Genomic DNA, 23,583 nt, shown 5'->3' on the forward strand with positions numbered 1-23,583 from the left:
CCCTCTGTGTGTCTGTATAAAATGGCACATTGTGATGGATGCCGATTATGTCCTTTTATGAATTTTCCCGAAGGAAACTCTTGAGCCAGAGATTGCATACAAATATTAAAACTAAAAGTTAAATAAGTAAACTAATTTACTGATGACTTATGAAGTAATATTAGCAATGATATTCAAAAAAGGTTTTAAATAGTCGCACATGATATTGAAAAGTAATATTGTTGAAAATGTATAGATATATGGTATGATGGGGATGATATTGAGATTTTTTAATGTCCACTGTTTCAGCTGTCCCTCCAGCAGAAGGGGGAGGTGTTATATAGGCCACTTAAAGAAGGATGTGTGTACCTGTGAGTCCATGGCCTAACTGCAACCAAACTAAAAGGTCATTAAGATTAACCATAAATAATGTAGGTCATCAAATATATTAAAATAATGAATAATTTAAAGGGTGTACGTTTTCCTCCCAGAATGCAACGGGTGCTGCACATGCGCATGTGTGTACTTGGTAAAGGCGGAAGATTGAAACGCCGCCTTACATCCATGTTTACATCTCATGGGACAGCAATGACTTCTCATCTGGGGGTTTAAGGTCCTATTTGACAAAAGGGGTGGTCGAAATGAGTGAGTTTTCATTCCTTCATTCATTCACAATTTCTTTCATTTTCGTTCGCTCTTTGACATGGTGTTTGTTTTGAAGTGAACCATTAGCCACACACGAAGCTAACGTGAGCTTGCTAATGTATATTAATGTGAACCATTAGTGGTCCATTGCATGACATCTATTGTTAGGCTACATCAGGGTAAGGTACACATTGTCGACATAAAAAGTGAAGGTTGTGCGATTGAATGTCTTCATCAGTATCTTCCAAACATTGCTATTTGTATATCTATATCTATATATTTATTTTTTTAGTTTTGGTTTTGTACCTGTGAAGTACTGGTACTGGGCCACTCTATAATTTATAATTAATATCATTTATATTGTTTATACCGTTTGTTTTGTTTACCCTGTCTATTTTTGTCTTCATTAGTACTTGGTATTTTTATTGTATTGTATTTTATCCTCTGTTTTCAACTGCTGTTGGGATGTTGTCAAAAATTAATTTCGATATCTATCAGATTGTATAATACTGTAAGATAATCAGGCTTTGCATTCATCCCTGATCATGTTATTTTTCCATTCCTTGCCTGCCTATGTCAGATCATAATGAAAGTGCAGAAGAAGATGAGGCAAATGAAAGTTTCTGGTCACCAGAGGTGAGTTCGTCTGGCATGGACCGCAACCCATCACCTCCACCCGCAGATGGAGAGAAGACTGAGGAAGCGGGAGATGCCATAGGAGAAACCGTCTACAGCAAGCACTGGCTCTTTAGTACTCTAACCCGACTAGTCCAGGTAAGATCCAAGGATGTTTTTAGTGCTCTAACCCGACTAGTCCAGGTAAGATCCAAGGATGTTTTTAGTACTCTAACCCGACTGGTCGAGGTAAGATCCAAGGATGTTTTTAGTACTCTAACCCGACTGGTCCAGGTAAGATCCAAGGATGTTTTTAGTACTCTAACCCCACTGGTCCAGGTAAGCCAAAGATGTTTTTAGTACTCTAACACGACTGATCCAGGTAAGATGCAGCAATATTTTTAGTACTCTAATCCGACTGGTCCAGGTAAGATTAAAATATGTTTTTAGTACTCTACATTTGATTAAAATAGGCCATTATCAGAGACATAAACTTTTGAGTATACCTTGCACATTATCCACTTTTGAAGGGAGGAATAAACTAGTATTGAATTTTTAATGTTAAAATATTATGGACCACTATGATAAACTGTGACTTGAATATAAATATTATAATGGTATTAGAGTATTAGGAATGTGGTCCTTTAATTTATCATAATCACACCTTTGGTCAACCGGACCAAGCTTAGACCATTTTGGGCTTTGCAACCTAAAGGTGATATACTGTTCTCTTATAGATGGTGACAAAACATGAATCTGAAGAATCTGACACTCCAATGCAACTTGCTGATGATGAAGAGGAAGATCTGTGTAGAGTCTGGGATATGGCAATGGACAAGGTGTGTTTTTCAGCTTAAAACATTAAATTCTTTAATTAAATTCAAAAGGTTGTGTGTGTGTGCGTGTGCGCGTGCGTGCATGCTTGCGTGTGTCTGTCTGTAAACGTCTTGAAGCATAGCTTATTGGCACTAAAATTAAAACTGTTGGGCTGGTGAGATTTCGATCATTTGATAATTGTGTGGAAGTGTATATAATGTGGATTAATAAATATCCGGATTATTGTCTATAATAGTGTGTTGTTATCACCTTGCTGCCCAGCCCTATTGAAGTAGTTTTCATCTCATTCTCAGGTGACTAATATGTATCTGTTTGTTTATAGGATGTAGCTGGTTTCCTGCAGGAGTTCAAAGCCGCTGATATCCTTCTTGGGGTGATTGCCAAATCCCAATGTCCTCGCCTAACAGTGAGTGGAATATTTTCACTTGAAGGATACCTGACCGCTACCTGGTCCTTACTTTATCTACCTGAATTCGCTGTTGGTCTGTTTAGATACAAGCATTTAAAAATAGGTAATAGTGCTCGACATAAGTCGACATGTGGTGATGAAGTAGACTACATTGACAGATATTCTTGCGTTTATTTTCCTGCAGGAGATTTGTGTAGGAATCCTTGGCAACATCGCATGTTTCCCTGATTCATGTCTAGCCCTGAGCCAGAATGAAGACTTGGGGTAGGACAGAACTTTCACAACAGACTTCATACGAAATGCATTCTGGAGTCATGCACAACACTGTCAGTGTTGTGCATGAACGCCTTCATTGAACGATAGTTCATGATCTCGTTCATATTTTGGGCGAACATGAACTGAACGTGGTGTAATACTGCCTGATGAACGTTACTGTGAACTCGTTCATTCTGGTGTCTGTGAACGGCACGCTCACTTGGTTTTACTTCGTTCAATATGGGGGTTATTTGTTTATCAACACGGCGGATCCGCCCGCAGAACGCCGTGTTGTTTGACCGGTTGCCGTGGTTATCTCCGTGTGGTTAATTTGCAGTTGCGGTGATGTCAGCTTACTGTTACATTAAACTGTAATCAGAAAACCCGGTTATATGCTATAGACCCTATAGTATCTGTCGTATAAAGGCTGGGACGAATTTCAAATAATAAATATGTACACTTTATGTTGAAAGTATACCAACGCGATTCCCATTGAAACGAATGGCGCTGTGATTATTCTTCAAAACGAGAGCTGTTAAATTGTCAAAAAAGAATTAAACTGTAATCAGACAACGCTGTTATAGACCCTAGAGTATCTGTGGTATAAAGGCTGAGACGAATTTCAAATTATAAATATGTACAATCCATAACGTTATTTCTCTGGCTCATAGCTCAGCGGACTAGAATACCTCCTAGAATCATTGCTTGTTGGCCGGACACGGAAAGGGGGGCTGTTTACGTTTGGTTGTAGTCTTTCCGCTCGGTTCTCCGTCCCAACAGTTGGGCTAGAACCGAGCGAAAAGACTACAACCAAACTTGAACACCCTCCCCCTTTCCGTTTCCGGCCAACGAGCAATGAGTCATCCAACAGAAATCAATGGGATTTACAAAATGCTAAAATGTGCAATAAAACACGATAGAAACGGTTTTTCGCTACGATACTTGATTCAACCACTCTATATCATCCTAGACAAACCACAAAGGGGGCTCAATGTTCAATATACCGGAGAAAAATAATAGCTCACAGCAACATATTGAAAAAAAGAACTATGAGCTGTGAACTTAGTTCAAATTTTTAAATACGAACGTTTAACTGAACTATTTCATTTTTTAATTTGTGTACTGAACTAGTTCACGTAGAAAGTGAACTTTCCCAACACTGTCCACTGTTGTCCACAGGATAGTACTGTTGCTTCTGCTTGGAGACTCCGACCCTCCCACTCTGTTAGAGACCAGCAGGTAATGTCGTGTGTGAGAACGTTTGCGACTCAAAATGTGTCGGTAATATAAATCACCTGCTTCCTCTTCTGCTGTTTTCCCAGAATGCTGCTGACATGTGTGTCCCAGAGAGATGCTTGTGGGCTGTGGATAGAGCGGATAAGACAGCAGAGCGCTGTATGCACCAGCCTTTGTTTCATCATGTGCAGCTCGACCAACTGTAAGATCTGTGAAAAAACACCATGCCTTATTTAGACACAGGCATTTATGTACACATTTTCTGAACATAGAACCCGTATATGTTCAAAGTCAACGCATAACAGTTACATGATGATTATAATGATTCCATTTTCCCCTAATGACTAGCTCTACATCATTAACCCAATTATACATTAAAGTTCTTCAATGTGTTGTTGTGTCGGTAAATGTTCTGTGTACAGTGGATCTGCTCGTGAAGGTGGGAGAGTTGGTTGACAAGCTATTTGACCTTGATGAGGAGCTGATGAAGAGCTGGATTATAACACAGTTGAGAGAGGCAGATGACAGTGAAAGCCATCTGGATGTGGCGGCATCTTTACTTGAGGCTGCAAAGCAGCTCAGGTAAGAGATTTAAGAGATATTCTGGGTTATAATCGTATTACACAAAGACAATGGCAGTGCTTGAGTTCTGAAATGGTATTTTCCAAGGACACCCTTTGCCTATGTTTGAAAATTAAAATGCATTGTGTATTTACAGGAGTGAAAGCCCGGGGGGATTAGAAGTGTACCTGCATGTGCTAGAACTCCTGACGACCACAGACGAAGGCATGCAGATGTTTGGTAAGGCCAGATTATAATTGTTTACCAAACCTTCTGGCTGCTTGTACAGAATAATTGAGCCTAATCTTGACCATACGTCTGTTTCTCCCAGCGGCTCGAGGCGGGCCAGGCAAGGCGGTGTGGGACTTTCTGTGTGTGTTGGTCTGTGAGGACCTCTGCCAGCCTGACGATCCACCGCTGGTGCTACAGGAGCAGAAGGTGCTTCTAGTCCAGGCGCTGGCAGTGCTGTCGGCCCTCTACAGGCTCCAGCCCCAGTGGAACAGCCCGGTGGGTTCATGTAAGTAGACCGTCCCCTTGGGCTAAATGCCAACGATCTGAAACATGCCACGCTAAGGGGACCATTTCTCCGGCTGTGCTGTGTGTAGTGCAGTGTAGGGCTGTGCACCAGGTGCACATCACCTGGTGCTGGTGTGCGGACAGGATGAATGTGGTGGTGACGGAGAGGTCTGCCTGCCAGTGGAAATTCCCTTCACAAGAATCCTCTGTTGACACTTTGCTGTTGCTAATGTTGGTTGAACAGGATGTGGAGTTTTTTGTTTGATTGTTTTGCCTGGCTTGTCAGTATAATTATAATATAATTATATAATTATATAATTATAATTATAAGTACAGTATAATCAAACAAATTGATCGATCGGCTATAATATAAAAGCAAATACAATAAGTATGTGTTGATTTGTATGACACACAACGCCATACGCAGAGATGAGTTCCCCACTACTTGATTCATTATAATTCCTACAGTATCGACTCAAGTGTCACAGTATATTTAACTGTTTGTCATGGCGTCTGACATGCATCTCCATATGAGCAGCGTTCACTCTCATCTGCTTCATTCTTCAATGTTCCTTCACATGAAACCTCAGGACAGCGTGTAGTACTCGGGAAAATATTTGTTAAACATTACCCTTTGTACCCAAGACTAATTAGAGATCATCATCTCAATGAGCTATAGGAGGCAGGAAAGGGGGATGATGGAACATCAAACTTAATTGAGCATCTGATAGTTTATAATGTGTTCTGTCCACATACATTGTACATTGTAAAACAAATATATAAAATGTCTCTTAAATGAATCAAAGAACTTTACGATAGACTATTCTCTAACTAAATACAATAACAGCGTGTATGTTTGCATAGGCCCAGATTGGAGTTATGATTCATTCTTCTCATATGATTATACATTTAGTGTATAAGTTCTCCACAGCTAGATTCGTTCTAATTAATTTGTTAAAATGATTGAATATCATAATTTGAAAGGAGATAATAACAATAAAGGCAACCATGACATTAACCTTACTTTTCGCCTACTGAACAACGTAGGCTTTCTTTGAGTAACCACTCAAACAAACACTTCAGCCGTTGTGTTTGAGGAATCATCTCTTCCTCTTGGTAGGCCTACAGGCCTCGTCACGTGAATGATGTGCTGATGTTCACTGATATGCCCATGTGACTTGATTTAATGCATAGATACATCATCCAAATGCAAGATGCAGTGTGAGATTAAACAAATGTTCAGTTCAAGTTCTTCATTAAGTCAATGCACAACCAACATGTCATAGAAGCCATTGCTTGCAATGACATTCGAGTGTTCCAAATGTCTGTCCATCTAACGTCTAAATAATCCATCTATTCTCAAGACGTATGCCTTTTTAATCTAAGAAATATTTCAGCATTCCACAGAATTTAGATAAAAAGAATATGCCCATCACACGGTCCAATGCATGGTCCAATGCTGTAATAGGGGAGTACTACTGGGTAAGGGGTGTCCGCATGGGGGTGGTCCTCACACATGTAGCTTTAAGCCCTGGTAGTCACACTCTCAGGGTGGGTGCATGTCAGATATTTCCAGGTGATGCACTACGAGCTAGTTGAAATGTTACACATTGCGTCGTGACTCAAAACGCTGACACAAATCAGATCTTAGTCTCTCAAGTAAGAGGTCAAAATGCCAATGTAGCCACGGCACGTTGTAAGGCTAACTCCTCCCTGTACTCACTAAGTCACTACTATCCAACCATGCCAGCACTTCACAGCTGAATAAAGTGTGTGTGTGTGTGTGTGTGTGTGTGTGTGTAGGCCTGCCTCTGGTTGGCAGTATTCTGCGGGTGCTGCTGTATCACAGTGAGATTGTGGAGAACGAGATACTACAAGAGATTCATACCCAGAGCAACGCTGGCAAAGACGTCAAACCAAAAGACGACCAGCTCCAGGCCCTGCTGGAGACAACAGCAGAGTTTCTGGCTGAAATCCTCCACACTCTCCTCAAGGTAGCTAACCCACCAGGGATGTGTGTGTGAGAGACGAGATGACCTGATTAGCATTGCCTAATCAGGTCATCTCAACAAGTTCAGTGCCTGAACTTATAACATTTGAACGGTATGACGTTATTACACAAGCTTGCCCGGGGTTTGACATGTCAGACTTACGTGGTTTTTGAGGAAACCGCTGTTCTTCATTCGTCCCGTGTTTCAATCGACCCGGCTTTCCCCTACTGTAAAAGGAGCGTCGGAAATCCCGCCTGTCTTTGCGCACCGAGGCTATTAATTTAGGGAATGATGGAGAGTCGAGAAAAGAAGTCTAAATATGCAAACATGTTATGTGCAAACTAACAATTGCACGCAGGCCTATCGCATGTAAAAATAAGACTGTTGTTGTTCTGTGGCTCAAACAATTTCACCTGACCGGCTGTTCTGATCATCTCCGAGGTCGAGGGATATTGTTTAACAGTCTAGGTTTAACGGATTTGCCTTCTATGGCCAAAAACGGTTGGTTTATTTGTATTGCTCCTTAGAGAATTTGTGTGGAAAGGGGTGGGTCTAGGCTGTATTCTCACCTATCTCCTTTGTAAAACACATTGTATTGCCTTGGGCCGATATGAAGTTAACTGCGCCCATTCCTTGATTCGTTCTGCCTCGGCACTCCAAACAATTAATTTCATTCCAATGTTCATCCAATCCACTCCAATAGTGGTCCTGCATTGAATTTAAATCCAACTCTAAATTAATAAATTGTCCAGTTTTAAGTTTCATAGAATATTTTAACATTCCAATTATTTGAAACCTTTCATACCGGGCATGTTAAATAAGTGCACGCCCCGCCACTTGTAACACACTTGTTCAAGAAAATATACCAAGCAGGTTCAACAAACTTGGTTATTGAACCTGCCTGGTATATTTTTCCAGGATTCCAGTATTCCTTTTTAGTATGTACAAAAATTGAATTTGAAATGGACAATTAATATTGCACCTTTAAGGACTAATTGTCCTTAATTGTTGTTTTTCTTACAACAATTCTCTAATTAAAAAAGACCATTCAAGTTTTTGAGAATATACTGTAGGGGGGAAAGCTGCAGCTGCCACTAGTGTAGACTGAATTGACAGCGACAAAGCTTTAAAGCAACAATGGGGAAAGGCTGTCCCCTTAATGCTAATGTAAACCCTGGTTGGTTAAGGATTCAAAATTGGATATGAAGATGAAATCTGATGCCTAGTTTCAGTGTTAAAACTGATAAAATAATTGCTGTCTGTGTTTCTATATGGGCTGTGGCAATAATTTTTAATTATAAACTATGAACTGAAGTAATAGTAAATTTGTGAACTGAACTTTGAACTAGGTCATGTAGAAAAATAACATTCCCAACACTGGTGATTAGAATCAGGACAACAATGGAGGATGTATTGTGTGTGCTACTACTGTGTGTAAAGTTCCTTATCTCCCAGGAGGACGTGGCTGAGCTGGTGCAGAGACAGTACCTGACACCGAAGATGATTCAGGCAGCAGTAAGCGGCCTGCTCCCTCAGTTCAAGCCGGCAGTAAGTATTCATCTCATTTAGGTCAGGAAACTACATTTCCGGGCTGGGCCATCAAACATTGCACTTGTCTCCCCTGGCTTTACATCAATTACATTACCACTTGTCAAAAGTTCAACAGTTCGGCCGAAAGAGCATTTAGCGTGCTGGTCTCTACTAGGGGTGTAACGGTACACTGAAGTCACGGTTCGGTACGAGTTCGGTACAATGAAGGGAAAAGAAAAAACAAAAATGCAGAAGGCATTGGCAATTCGTTATTATTGTGTATGTCTCAGGTTGTACCACCTAGTGTCATACAGTCTCTCCCCTGAGATAGCTGCAACAGCCTGAACTGTGAAATCTAAGATTTTAACAGTAAACAATAAGTACCCCACATCACAGCATGTCTTATTTATGAAAGTGCAAAGTACACAGAATTGGCGCATTTCCATCGGAGGATGTGGGTCGGTTCGGTGCGGCTTGGTGGAGTAGTCAAGTTGCGGTTTGGCGCAGCTCAGTTACGGCTCGGGTTTCCAGCACCCTTATGGTGGAGGGGGGGGGGGGCTGCTGAGCCGACCTGTACACTCCGACATTTAGACCACTGCCCACTTTTGGCGGTGGAAACGCGATCCGTGCCGCACCTTAGCGAACTGAACCGACCCGCACCCTGTGGTGGAAACGCGCCATTAGTTGTCCCTGAGTAACTTGCGTATCTAACATTAGTTCTACATTACATTAATTAATTTGCACGCCAGTTTTATAAAATTTTATTCTGTGTATTCTCTGTGTAAATCCATGCTCCGAACCACGACGTCCGTACCGATTTGTTTCAATATGAATACATGTATCGTTACCCCCCTAGTCTCTATCCCGGATGTAAACTATGACACTATAGCATTCGTCGTCTTTTGGAATCACTATTGTTTGGAGCTGCTATTTTGTGACGCTATGGTGGATGGATTCCAACCACCTTTCCGTCAATGACGTATGCCTCTCCAATGCTTTATGTGCCGTGGAGCTCGTCTCACTGGTTGGACAGCATCACCGTCGCCATCCATTACTTTGAAGTTCAGCAGCACTCGGAGCCTTGCGCTCACTTCAGTTTTTCCAACATTCCTCTAATTACTCGGTGGTGGTGTCCACAACCATATTGCAGAAGGCTGTTCCTTGCCTCTTCATGGCATCTTTCATAGGCTCTTCTGGGGCTTTAGAGGCAAAGAGTTTCCTTGTGTTTTTAAGCCTTTTCTCTTTGAGCACACAGCTACTTTGTTCTTCTCCTCCCATGTCTTGAGCAGAGGCCTGAGCTGCAGCATAGCCTGTGTCTGCAACTTGTCAGTCAGGTTTTGGCCTTCATGAGGGGGTCAGCTTGAAGATATTCCATTCCATTATGAAATCGGATTTGTGTCAATCAAACTTCTTAAATCTCAAACAACATTTTTTGTAAAAAAAAAACTAGCGTCCTATCCAACATCTCTCGTTATCCCGCTCAATTTTGACTTGAAAACATCCCTCTCCTTCCTAGAACTCTGTCCATAACGCATTTCTTTTAATTTCATAGGATGACATTTTTATCACATTTAATTCCAGCTGAAATTGGGTTCACTGATGCTTTAAGAAGTTTGTTTGATTATAATTGACACAAATCCGATTCCATGTATGATCGTGCAAATGTGGACGCGGTATAACCAAAAGTCCTCCGCTAGTGATGATGCTTCAACCACAGTCGTCTGTGGCTTTGTCCCTGACAGTCTCTTATGTCTGGGCCCTGGTACCGCACAGCTAGGGCCGCTGCTGGCCGTTTCGGTGCCCTATGCGAGCAGGGGGGGGGGGGGGGGAGAGCCCCTTTTTATACATTAGGTAAAAAAATCGAATTTGCCAAAATTGAGTGATAGGTTATACAATTAAGAACAAACAACGGTGGGCCTCTTTAATTTACATATTTTTTTAATCAATGATGTATTTTTGGTGAAATCGCCAGGCCATTATTATTGTTTATTAGTTTATTTATAGACACACACACACACACACACACACACACACACACACACACACACACACACACACACACACACACACACACACACACACACACACACACACACACACACACACACACACACACACACACACACACACACACCATGGCGGGTGCTCACTGACTGCACAGACACAAACAAACCTCCGTTCCTAGCCTACTCACCGTTAGAAGAGCTTAAGGCGAAGTAGCCTCATCAGAGACACTACTTGCGTTAAACAGCGAAGACTCAGAGATTGGCGTCTTAAATCCTTTGTGGACTTTTGTCAACAGCACCTGCCTTTCTCTGCAGTATCAGACAAAAATACGTAATGTTGGGTCGCCATGGTTGTTGTATATAGGCCTATAGAGGGGGGTTTCGTTTCATTTAATATTGCAGTTTCCAATAACTCCCGCTCAGCCCCTCGCAGCTTACGCGTGACCGTGTCGAGTGTGTCTCTAACCTTCCGGGAGTAGTATCAGGATTTGATACATTTAAATTCAAAAACGGTTGTGAAAGAAAAAAAAGTTCACTGTATCCGGCCCTTTACATTTAAGCTAACAGATATAGAAAATCGATATTTGAAAAAAAAAATAATAATAATAATATAACTTAAGAATAATCTTGCGGGCCAGTTATGGCCCACGGGCCGCCAGTTGCCGACCCCTGGTCTAGGCTGTGCACATGGCTCTCCCAGCCTGTTCCCTCCAGGATTTCAGTACATGAGGCACAAGCTTCTCAATGTAAAGAACTTCAACAGGCTGCCATTTCCACCAAGAAGGTGAGCAACTTTCCAGGTACAACCAATGTGACCACACAGTTTGGTCAAATGCCCGCAGACAAACCGATTTTGTGCACCAGGTCGTAAAAGGTACCAGGTGGCTGTGGGACTATGTTTTGAAAGAATCATCTGAGTAAGACCCAAAAAAGTGGCGGTATACAATTAGATGTAAATTATCGATGCATATTCGTGACATTTAAACAGGTATAACTATGCGTCACAATGACGTAGGCTCGGCTGTCTAAGATCGCTGAAGGAGGAGATTCCTTTTTATACCCATGCCGAAGTTCAAGTCTAAATCTAAACAAAGAAAGTCTATTGGGGCCTTAAAGGAGGCATATTATACCACCAGGTGTGAGAGTGGTTAGCCTCAGGGCCGTTGCTACAATTCCTGGGCCCCTAGACAAGATTTACTGATGGGCCCCCCTGTGCTGAATTGTTGACGGGGGGGGGGGGGGGGGGGGGGGGGGTGGAAGGAGCACATTGTTGACCGGGGAAAACAATTGTTGACGGGGGGGGGGGGGGGTGTACTATGGAAGTACTATGGGCTGGTGATATAATAATAATTTAGAATAACATTTTTTTTTTTTTTTTTTTTTTTTTTGTGGGCCCCCCCTGGGCTGTGGGCCCCCTGAATCGTCATCACCTTTCACCCCTTATCGACGGCCCTGGTTAGCCTTACAAGCCGTTTCAAAAATCTGCCCCATATGACATCACTAGTGGGCGTGTCCTCCTAGATCTTTGCTGGATAGATGAGCAATGTTTACTTCAGTCCACTGGGTAGTCTCCTTTAAAGGGGTGTACACATACTTTCTCTAAAGTTGGTTTTGACATTGGATTTTGCCACTGTTTACATTGGAGACGTGGTTGGTGATGATTTGATACTTGGGGTAAACCTGTTTTATGCCATACCAATCCCTTTTGAACTCACTCACCATGCTCAGAATTTCGTCCATCTATGGAAGACTGTTCCTTCTCAAAATAAACTCATCTGCCCTTGATGGATTATATGTCCATATGGCGCAGAGGTAGAGCATGGGCAAGTTGACCATAGGGGTATTCCATCAACCAAGCTGAAGGCAAAGCCGGGCTTATTTCGCCACGCCTTGCTACTTTCCGCTAGAGTTGCGTTCCATTAACGTGGCTTAAGGGAATCTAAGTAACAATGGCAATATATCCGACCAAACTAACCTGGTCGGTACCAGGCTAACTGTCAGGCTTACTTGAGCAGTGTTTCATAGAGGTCCATCTGTCGGATACAAGCGTACCATCAGAAGGTTACGCCAAGCCTAGTCCTCACAATTTTGTCATAAATGTACACACCGTATATGAAGTACAAACAGCGTATATTTTCACTAAGGGTCTGATATTAAATTATGCAAATAAAATAATTAAATTATTTCCTATCGATTTTTATCGTGGCTATTTTCTCAACACATTTTTACGCAACGACATGTATTCTGTAAAATTGATGAACAAGCAGTTGGGTGAGTGGTCTAGCATTTGACCTGTAGTTCGGGGGCAGCGAGTTCGCGTCCTGAGTACGGCCTTCAATTTTTGCCGTTGGCTCATTTTTGTAATTTCCTTTATATCAGAGAAATTAGGCTTAACAATTGACTTTTTATATAATAAATATGTCTTACAATATCCCTGGAACCCAAATATAACTTGCAAAAACCCATGGTAAAGTTAATGTTAATATTAATGTTACTGATAGGGAAATTAAGACACTGCTGCATGGGAAATTGTCAGCCACATAAATTCCATTCAGGTGAGTTTCTTGGCAGGCAGCCGAGACCACCTCTGTTGAGATAAATACTATGGTTATTCAATTCAGAATCTTCAAAGAAATGGAAAATAAAAGGCATGAAATGTTGTTTGATTTCTCCAGTAATCCTTGCTAAATTACTAATTAGGTGGGGATTGGACCCCGGACGACCGGGTGCTAGTCCGACACGTTACCTCGAAACTATCTCCCTGAATACAAATCTACAGTCAATATCTCATTTAAATATGTTAACTACTCATTGATTCAGAAGATCTGCGATTTTATTGCCAGGCGGCCTCCCTGTTTTTATTAATGGTTACGGTGATCAATTTTTTATTTATTATATGCTTGTACTCCTCATAAACCTCCACAAGCAGCTTCTATTCGCCTCTGGAAAAGATCCCACTCTGTCCTTTTCGGACATTTGATCCATGATTCGACATTCACGGTTCTGGGTTGGTTACATATCTCGTGAGAGCGCGTAATCCATGATAACGTAAGCCTGGCTTGACCTAGCCTGAGCAAAACGCGGCTGAACTGCATTCATGAAATGGCTTTAGCTTCAAGTGGAAGTTGGCGTTAATTCTAACCGGGCTTAATCAACCAAGCGCCGCTTTCGTTAGCGACTTTAATGGAATACCCCTCATGAGGTCGCCGGTTCGAGTCTGACCTCAACCAACCTTTTTTAGGAAAGGTTATGAAATCCATGTTGCCACTGTCTTTGAGACATGGTTGATGTTGACTTTTGATAAGTTTTTATAAGTGGGGGAACCTGCTTTAATGGCATACCTTTTCCCAATATTTACCAAGCACACCATTTCCACAAAGTATGGACGACTCCTCCAAATATAGTCTGTGCTGCCCCTGCTGGCGGGTGCATGTGCCTCAGGGGCAGAGCAGGTGGCAGCAGTGCTAAGCATTGCTGTTCAGGAGGTTTACTGTTTGAGTCTAAGCCCCGCCATAAGCAGGAGCGATGATGGCGACAGTATCAGTAAAATGATATCCATTCCCATCCTTTGTCATCTCTCATCTAGCGGTCTACGTTCCTGTAAAAATGCTTTGTGTGTTTCCTCCATATTGGTCCAGTTGGAGCAGCTGGCTTCCTTGTTGACAGAAGCTTATCCCCAGCTGGCCGAGGTGACGAGGAAGCGATTGTGTGCCGGAGGCCCCGGGGAGCCAGAACACGCCCTTCAGGAGCTACAGGAGCCTGCTGAGAAACAGCCTTAGGTTGGAGCTCATGGTCACGGATCAAAGTGATATCACGTTCTGCTTTGGATTCATCATAGGAGATTTACCAGAAGGAACACTGAGATAGTGTCGGTGTCAGTGTGTATATTTGAGACTTGTTTTGTTCATTAAATGTACAATTTACAACAAGTTGAATGTTTTATTACCATTTTATTGTGTTATTATATTGGAATATTTCCACTTAATATGGCTTTAAGATTCGGCAGTAGAATCCCTCCATAGGTGACGGATTGGATCATCTGGGAACTATTGACCGGAGCAAATATGCTTTAATGATCAAGTAATGCAAGATTAATACATGAGCCGCGATGAATTAAACCTGCCCCATTTTTAAATGGACCAGAGTAAAAATTATTTGTGTCTTATTTTACTTCGATATAAATAGAAGACTCCCATCAACAGTTCAGCCATTTATATCAAGGTTATCGTAAAATACCTTTTTAGTCATGTGGTCTTTCCCTCAGGCACTCTCACCAACTCAGGATTTACATTAGAAAGCTGTTCTCCATATCAATCCAACCTTTAATTAAAAAGCTGCTATATTCGCCCAGCTCTAGTGAACACTAGAAATCATGCGCAGGTCCTCTTGAGTGGGCGAAATTGTGTATTTGGAAACCAAATGAGTTCATTGTGTCCTGGCTCAGGCCTTTCATCTCCTGTCGCCCCCCCCCCCGCCCTGCAGTGACTGTCACCCCCTTGTAAACACTTAATGTTGTCGTCAGCGTGTCCCTTACTCATATGTTCGGAAAGGATGATGCAGACCACTACATGCAACTTTATGTCGAGCACCAACTTGCATGACGTGTTCTGGAAAATAAAAGATAATGGAATAGCGCTGATCGTATTTTGCAGGTAAAGATATTGGTCCTCTTTAAATAAAATAAACGTCAACAAATAATTGTTCATTATAAGTGTGCAGTCATTTACGTCCTTATTTGGTTGCTCAGTGGTGTTCAGGATACAGACTCTGAAAACATGAGCGTGTAGGCCAACCCGGATGCGGTTGGTGAACTCAAATTTCATTTACGAAAACATCCTAAATATAGACGCCAAAGTACGTGTTTGATTGACACCTTCCTCCGTCTGAAATGCCGCGTATAACTCGCAAGAACCATCTTCATTTCACTTCGTCTCCGAGACAACACGTCTGTTTGTTGTATTTCCGGACATGATGCAGATGGAATCACAGTTGGCCTTTCAGGATGAGACTTCAGCCACTGGCTGTGCGCTTTATGCAGCGCTGTGCCCGGAGGGCCGGCTCCGAGCGCCCCGGGGTCCCAGCGATCATCCTGATGTGATGCCCACATGCTTCCTGCTTCCCCCTGTCAACTCAGCCGCCACTCCAGCCGAGCCTAATGCTAACGGACTGAAGGTGCAGCACTATGCGCTCCACGGTTCCGTGCCGGACGCGCGGCTGGTGTGATGTTAACAGCAGATGTCAGTTTGCGCTTCTCCTGGTTCAACATGTGCCACGCTGGTGGCGGTGCATCTGAGTGACCTTCTGTTTTGATGACTCATACAATATTTGTGTATCGTACAATAACATCTTTATTCACAGATCATTTTGAAATAGGCCTACGTACGTAGGCCATTATTATTGTTTATTCTTTTATTTATAGATTGGAATTTAGATGTATACACATTACATTAGATCATAGAATCTTAGATGATTTGGAGCCTATTCTTTCTTACAATAATTATAATGTCCCAAATCCAGTTGGGGGAAAATGCTTTTTATTTGACGCAGAATCAATATTTAAAAGGGATTTATAAAGAGTTATAATAGGTAAATTACCTTTCTTAACTTTGAAAACAATTCTAAAGAAAAACAATGCAACACACATACGTTATTCCACAACAATCTCATTCGATTGCCAAACCAGCAAACCAATGTGCTTTATATCTAATTAATGTTTATGTTCAAGTAATTTGATTGAGGACAGGGTTGGTTTTGGTCTGGATCGTTATTGTTTGGGTCGGTATGGTTTTGGTCGCTATGGTCATGGTCGTTATGGAGTTAGGGTTAGTTGTAGGTAATTACGCGCAGGGCAGTGTTGCTTGGATTACGCGCAGATGTGGAATGCAGATGTGTGGTCCGTCACGTTCTGCAGCCCTTTCGTTCCCAGGACTGATGGCCTATTCACAGCCACCTGGTCGCTGTCTGTTCATAAAGACACCGTTGCGGGGTTGGACGCAATCAATGCCCCTTCAGCCTCATTTCCTGAGTTCTGCTTTCCAGCTCGTGTCAACAGAAACCAAGAGAAACGTACCTGTTGTTCCCTAAATCAAAGAGCATGACGTCCCTCCCTGTCCAACAGGCGCTATGGTGACGTTAGTGGTTTAATTGGGGCTTACTTCTTATTGCTCCTCTACCTGATACTTTACTTTAAAGGAAAACATTTAGGAGAAGAGAAAAACAGGATCAATACTATACCTTGTTGTTTATAAATATACAAATAATGGCAAATATGCAGGGTGTATTAATCGTGTTCTCTCTCTCTCTCTCTCTCTCTCTCTCTCTCTCTCTCTCTCTCTCTCTCTCTCTCTCTCTCTCTCTCTCTCTCTCTCTCTCTCTCTCTCTCTCTGTTTTAATAAATTAGGACCTTATCATAAAAAAGTATGATAAAAAAAAAAAGTAAAGAATAACTGCAGTTCTGAAGCATTCATAAAATGAATTATAATGCAGTTATAAACCATTGTACCTAAATTAATACTCATTATTAATAAGGAACAGCTTGCTGTTCTACCTACCTGCCTTCATCAAATGCAGCATTATTTGTGTGTTTATGTAGTATTATTAACACATTGTAAATAGTTTCGCAATTATTAACTTACACTTTATAAATGATCTTATGACCCATTCACTTATTTCATAATATTTATTTATTATTATTATCACAAATACTTGATAATAGATTATTACTAATGAGTATTTATGCATGAGCAATGATTTATAAATAAGGAATAACTGCTGCTTTTTGAAGGCCTCCATGTGGCGCTGATTCTAAAGTGCTAATCAGAGGCCTGTTCAAATGACAGATCTTAATATGTTGTGAACACTGCGTGCCTGTCAGCCTGTCATATGATGTTGTTTTCTGTGGAGCTTGTTAAAGAGCCACAACCTTATTCAGGAAGGCCATAGGTGGTGGGCCTCTCCCCCCTCCCACTGCTCTTTGTAAGCCTGATGTCTGCACAATCAGCGGCCCCACATGATGGTGGACTGGAATCCTGTCCATGACGTGTTTGCTTTCATTATATCATAGGCTACAGCTTCCTATGCAAATCCCAAAAGATCCTCAATATTCAGGTGCTTTTCAGTACTTTATTAAGCCTAAAGGAAATTGTTTGTCCACAATTGCTCCGCTCAAGATGTAAGCATAATACAACTAGAGCATAGAAAATAAGACGATTGGATACAAATAGGAAACAGAGAGACATATAATATAGATATACCCCCGCACACGCACACACACACACACACACACACACACGCACACACGCACGCACGCACGCACGCACGCACGCACGCACACACACACACACACACACACACACACACACACACACACACACACACACACACACACACACACACACACACACACACACACACACACACACACACTACCACAAACACAGACACAGACACACACAAAACACAAATGCACATATAGTAAACATGGACATACAAATATATTTAAAGGTGACATATTATGCCACCGGGTGTGAGTGTGATTGATTAGCCCTTGCAAGCCGTTTTGAAAACCAGCATCTTCTGACACATCTAGGTGGACACGCCGACACGAGTGGTCGTGTCCACCTAGATGTGTGCTGGCTAGATCAGTCTACCAGCAGTGGACTGAAGCAAACGTTGCTCATCTATCCAGCACACATTTAGGTGGAAATGCCTACTAGTGATGTCAGAAGATGCAGATTTTCAAAACGGCTTGTAACGGCTATTCACAATCATAATAATGGGGGACATAATATGTCCCCTTTAAATAAAAAGTGGCCCAAGGGCTGGATATTTGCACATTAAAACCAAAACAAATATGTAATATGACGAGTCCAATCAAACTTTTATCAATCCAAAGTCAGTGTCTCCCAGCTCGAGGGATGAGGATTTGTGGAGTTTTATTATGACAACAGGTACAAACTGGTGGTGGGTGGAAGCCCTCAGTGTTAAAGAAGCCAGGGCCAATGTGAACAACGGTCTGCTTTCTTTTTGGTGTGAAAGGCCTACTTGTGAAGTGATTGCGCTCCGGTATACCAGCCCTCTGTTACGGGGGCCAGGGGCTCCAGTTCCACCCAGCAGTACAGAAACCCTGTCATCTTAATCAGGTCCATTTATGTTTTACAGTATGTATTTAGCTGCGGTATCAGTAAACATCCAATGATGTTTCCTTTCCACTATTGCTCTACTGTAAATTTAATTATTTTACACATACACACACGCCCGCCCTCATGTGTACCCGGAATAATTTACCAAGAATGTGTGGCTAGGTAGATGAGAGAAGCAAAATGAATGCGCGAGGTGCACAAGCAAAATTATTCATGCGCCATTAAAATAGCATCTGAACAACGCGCCACTGACTTTAAACCAGGTATTTCCTGGTTTGTGGCGCAAGTGATTTCTGAAACTGCAAAAAAGCACCAGGGAACGTTTGCGCCAGAACACGCCTCCTCCTTTCGCCGAACCGCCCCTTTGGTCGCAAGATCATTCCCTAATTTACCGACGCGTGTCGCAGGAGGGAAAAGAACGCTCTGCGCCAGTTTCAAACTAGCAACGACACATGCGCCAGTGAGAAAGTAAATTGCGCCGGATGCAAGATAGGGCCCGAAATTAGAAATGTGCAGAGGAAATCCACCCAAATGCTCATGCTCCCACAATCACACCTATCTTGCCCTCTGGTGTCGTGAAGTCTTGCTGGAGGGGGGCAGCACACTCAAGATAAAACATGTCCAATGCTTTCTTCCACCAGCCTTGCAGAAGACTTGGGGATGTGCGTACATTACATATTGAACTGAAATTAACTTAATTTATTCCTAGTTTGAAAGGAGAGTAAAAGGATTGCTATTTGCATTATCACGTATATTATAGTATGTTTGTTATTATTATTAATTCATTTTAACGTAATTTAACAAGCTATGCTTTTAATTATTCAGTTTCTACATTAAATAGCTCTAATAGCTAGCAACTAAGTTATTAAGAGATTATTGTGAAAGTTGTTGTTAAGAATTTGCTAATTAGCTGGTCTGAGGCTCTGAAAGCACATACCCGGGGAATTAGTGTATTCAAACAACGAAGCCAAGTCCCAGGGCTGAACTTTCTCCTGTCTCTTGGCCTCTTTAAACCTCATAACTGTCTTCCAGGCTCTTTTTCTAAATAGTTATTTTCACTTTCAAATTAACATGTTTGATTTGATGTTTGATGTTATTGTAGTGTATTACTTAATAATTCAAACATATTTATGAACTGCCTTACTAAACAAGAGTTAGAAGGCGCTGTAAAAAAGATAAAAAAGAAAAGAGAAACTTAAAAACCTAAAAACTGAAAAAGTGATTACGGAGTAAGTGTATTTTTAACTGCTTCTTAAAACTATCCACTGACTCTGTGTTTTTAATAACTAAGGGAATACGGTTCAGGAGGGTGGGTGCTACAAAAAAAACAACGTATTTTAGACAAGGTTGGTAAAACGGTGAGAGTGATCCGACTCTGGTCAGGGGACAAAATAACTCAGATGAATGGAGCAGGGTCAGCCAGTGTAGTGCTTTAAATGGGATTAATGGAATTTGGAACTAAATTCAGTACTCAATGGGGCACCACTGTACAGAAGCCATCCCTGGTGTGATGTGTGACCTACAACCTGTCCTGGTTCACAGTGTAGTAGCAGCTTTTTGGACCAACAGAGACACAGAAGAGTGACTCAGTCAGAGAACATTTGAGTTTCAGTAGTCAAGATGGGAGGCAATAAAAACCTCAATATTTTTCCAGATCTTTTAAAGAAAATACAGACCTGAATTTGGAAATGTTTTCTTCAAGAAAGAAGTAGGCTTGGACTGCTTTCTTGACAAGCAATTCAAAGGACGTGTGTCAAAAAATACCTAACCAAGTCTCAGTTTCTGAGACTTGGTTAACCTTTGCTGCTGACGGACCAATTCACCACTTTATCAGAAAGCCTCTCAGGACCCATGATAAGGACTTCAGGGTTTAGCTGGAGGAAATGACATGACATCCAGTCTTAGTTGTTAGGCAGTCTTGCAAGGTAGAGAGCTTACTTAGGTCAGTCAGATTGAAATAGAAGTACAGTTACATTATGTCCATAATGCAACAGTGATGAGAAATGCATTTAAAATGATCGTTGGAACCTATGAGGTTCTTCGTGTATTTCTTTCACAGGGAGCTATTTTATTGAATCTCCCTTCAAAGGTACTAGTCATTTTCAGATGGTGATAGCTACTGGATGACCGATCTCAGGGTAGGTATAGAATCTGACTTGGTTTGCTTAAAGCCATCTAGGAGTAAAAAGGTGTTTGCAAGATGTAGCTTAGTTGGGTTAGGCAGAACAGTGAAAAGCATTGGGCTGTATTGGTCAATCTATCTCCCATTGACTGGTTGAAGGTGTTAATTTTGGACCCAGTTTCACTTAACGTTACCGGAAAGTTTTCTCTAAGACTTTCCAAAAAAGGTAAGGTTTGCCTTTGTTCTAAATGTGGGCTCGTCCGGGATTTGACCCTGGGACTTCTCACACCCATAGTTAGAATCATACCCCACTTTTTTTCCTGCGCACCCCCTTCTACGTCCCAACCGGGTTTGCGCAACCCGAATCCCCACTTTAAAAATAAGGAAAAAAACCTGCAACAAAGCTTTGTTTTATCGCCATCTTTTAATCATGCACAAATAACCAGAACACGCATTACAATCACAACATCAACAAAGTTTCACTATAGTGCCACAAAGCTACGCACAAGCTTCCACTTTTAAGAGGATGAGTGACAGACACAGGCTCAGTAACAGAAAGCAGCCGCGTAAAAGATAAATTGCAGCAATAGGCCAATTAAATAACCGTGGAGCTAGCATTATCAACATCACAACACAACGGTTATGGAAATTATAACGACAGTAGGCTACACTGAATTAAATTGCAATGAAGTTACAAACGATCCACAATAATAAAGAGGCCCCGAAACCGATAAAATAATCTGTATCGCCGATTCAAGTGACCCAAGTCCCAGACCGAGATAATTGTCCATTGTTCCTTCTTTTTTCCCCATATGATGTTCACCCTCATCACCTGTTTTTGCCATCTCCTTCCCTCCTCTTCAGTTTCCTCCGGAGCCTCGTCTGACTCCCGGTAATTTTCTTCTACTTCTTCTAACTTCTCTCCGTCTCTGTTCCCCCCAAATCCTCAATCTCTCTTGGTCCCTCTCCACCTTCCTGACTAACAACTTTATCAACTTTACCAAGCCTGCAGTGCTTATATATTAGAAGAAGACAGCAGTGCGTAGAAGAAGACAGCTGCTGTCTTCTTTACGTTTCTATCAAAAACTAATAAATTATAGTTTTTTGATTTAAAATAAAAGGGATTACAAAGGACATGTTTACTATTCATGTTTTTTTATTGTATCGAAAAAATCCCACTTAAAAAAACAGCACTGTGATTGTGTAATAATTAGTGCTGTCAAGCGATTAAAATATTTAATCGTGATTAATCGCATTAATGTCATAGTTAACTCGCGATTTATCGCACACACACACACACGGTGGCAGAGTGGTAATCGGGAGAGTCTGGAGAATTCCCGGTGGGTCGTTAACGTTTCGGGGCTGTCGGGCTGATTACTGCGGGATAACAATATTGCATTTATAAAAGTTCCTTGCAGCGCTGTCCGGCAGCCTGAGCTGTGCGCCCGCAACCTCTCACTCACTCAACAGACGCAACACTCACAAACTGTCAATGTCGCAACCAAGTTGATTTTGTCTAGAGGGGAGTAACTGAGCGGCCCCTCCCGAAGTGGTACAGTGGGCCTTGAACTGCGATTGGTCAGAAAGACAATGAGAACATTGAACTCTCGTGCAGGCTTGAACAAAGTGACCCACAAGCACACACACACTTTTAAGGAGCTTTTCACCTGCTCTGTATCCTTGCTTGCCCCAACAAGTTTGTGGGGCGTGCTTGTTGTTTTGTTTCTGGTGTAGCTAGATCCGGTATGGTGTTGTAGTTTTTTCTAACGTGACTAGTTGTTGCCAGACAGCAGGGGAAATAACTACAACGTTTGCCAAACCAAAAGATCGTTAATCGCACGATAAAAAAATTAACGCCGTTAATAACCCGCTAAACTGACAGCACTAGTAATAATACACCAGACCGCCATTACATTTTTCATCTCGAGGACCCCCTGGTGGCAGCTCGCGTATCCCTGGGGGTGCGAGCATACCACACTTTGGGAATCCCTGCCCTAGACCAACGAGCCAGATGTGAAAAAGGATTTCAAACAGATTTTTTTTGGCTTATCTCAGAACTGTCAGTTAATGGTTCATGTAAGGATCGACATGCTTGTTGGATTGTTTGAACCTTTGTGGTTCCAGGTGTTTTTCTCTCATATTGATGTCTCTGACTTAGTCTCCCTTCAAACCTTTAAACCTCGGGGAACACCACATTTCTAGGCATATGAGGAGACGAGTTATCAGTAGCTTAGAAACACTCAGATAAATAGGTGGCAAACCAGTCTAGGGCAGTCCCAGTTAAACCCAACCATTGGCGAAGCCTAAGGAGAAGCTAAACCAGCTTAAGCAGTCTTACCATCTAGAGGCCAGCTGAAGCTCGACAGCCAGAGACCAGCTGAGATAGTCTAACCATAAAGAGACAAGCTGAAGTAGTCTCCCCATGCAGAGACCAGTGACTAGAAAGCAGCTGAGGCATCTGAAGCCACCAACGCCACACGGAAGTCGCTGCTTTCAGTAATAAACAGCACAGCTTTATGGTTCTGCTCATAGGAGAATAATATGTTAGGACAAAGGATAAGAAAAAAAAAGTCTTCTCTGGCGCCCAGGCCTTTTGAGCATGCTCTAATTAACAGAGATCCTTGTTCACGCCTACAAAGAAATGGGTATCACCAGGGGGATTCATGGTGGTGCAGTTCCTTTATGCTCAGCTCTCTGAACAGGTGGCTCCCATCCAGCCTATACATCAATAACTGTGGAA

At 42.0% G+C, this 23,583-nt stretch overlaps 1 protein-coding gene across 1 annotated transcript; it reads left to right on the top strand.

Moving 5' to 3' along the window:
- The first annotated feature begins 484 nt into the window (after positions 1–484).
- Positions 485–15,264, top strand: saal1 (serum amyloid A-like 1). Its single transcript, XM_056599150.1, has 13 exons — positions 485–624; positions 1,205–1,398; positions 1,977–2,078; positions 2,399–2,482; positions 2,670–2,749; positions 3,920–3,979; positions 4,063–4,178; positions 4,399–4,558; positions 4,695–4,777; positions 4,869–5,054; positions 6,857–7,047; positions 8,500–8,592; positions 14,219–15,264. The coding sequence occupies exons 1-13, from the start codon at positions 621–623 to the stop codon at positions 14,357–14,359; spliced, it is 1,494 nt and encodes a 497-aa protein (XP_056455125.1). The 5' UTR covers positions 485–620; the 3' UTR covers positions 14,360–15,264.
- Positions 15,265–23,583: the final 8,319 nt, after the last annotated feature.

Source organism: Gadus chalcogrammus, chromosome 9, assembly GCF_026213295.1.
Source record: "Gadus chalcogrammus isolate NIFS_2021 chromosome 9, NIFS_Gcha_1.0, whole genome shotgun sequence".
Lineage (NCBI taxonomy): Eukaryota > Metazoa > Chordata > Actinopteri > Gadiformes > Gadidae > Gadus > Gadus chalcogrammus.

Excerpts from the sequence above, each read along its gene's own strand:
- saal1 (XM_056599150.1), top strand. Across the intron at positions 1,399-1,976 it reads CTCTAACCCGACTAGTCCAG|ATGGTGACAAAACATGAATC; the intron begins GTAAGATCCAAG and ends GTTCTCTTATAG. Across the intron at positions 4,778-4,868 it reads CGAAGGCATGCAGATGTTTG|CGGCTCGAGGCGGGCCAGGC; the intron begins GTAAGGCCAGAT and ends TGTTTCTCCCAG.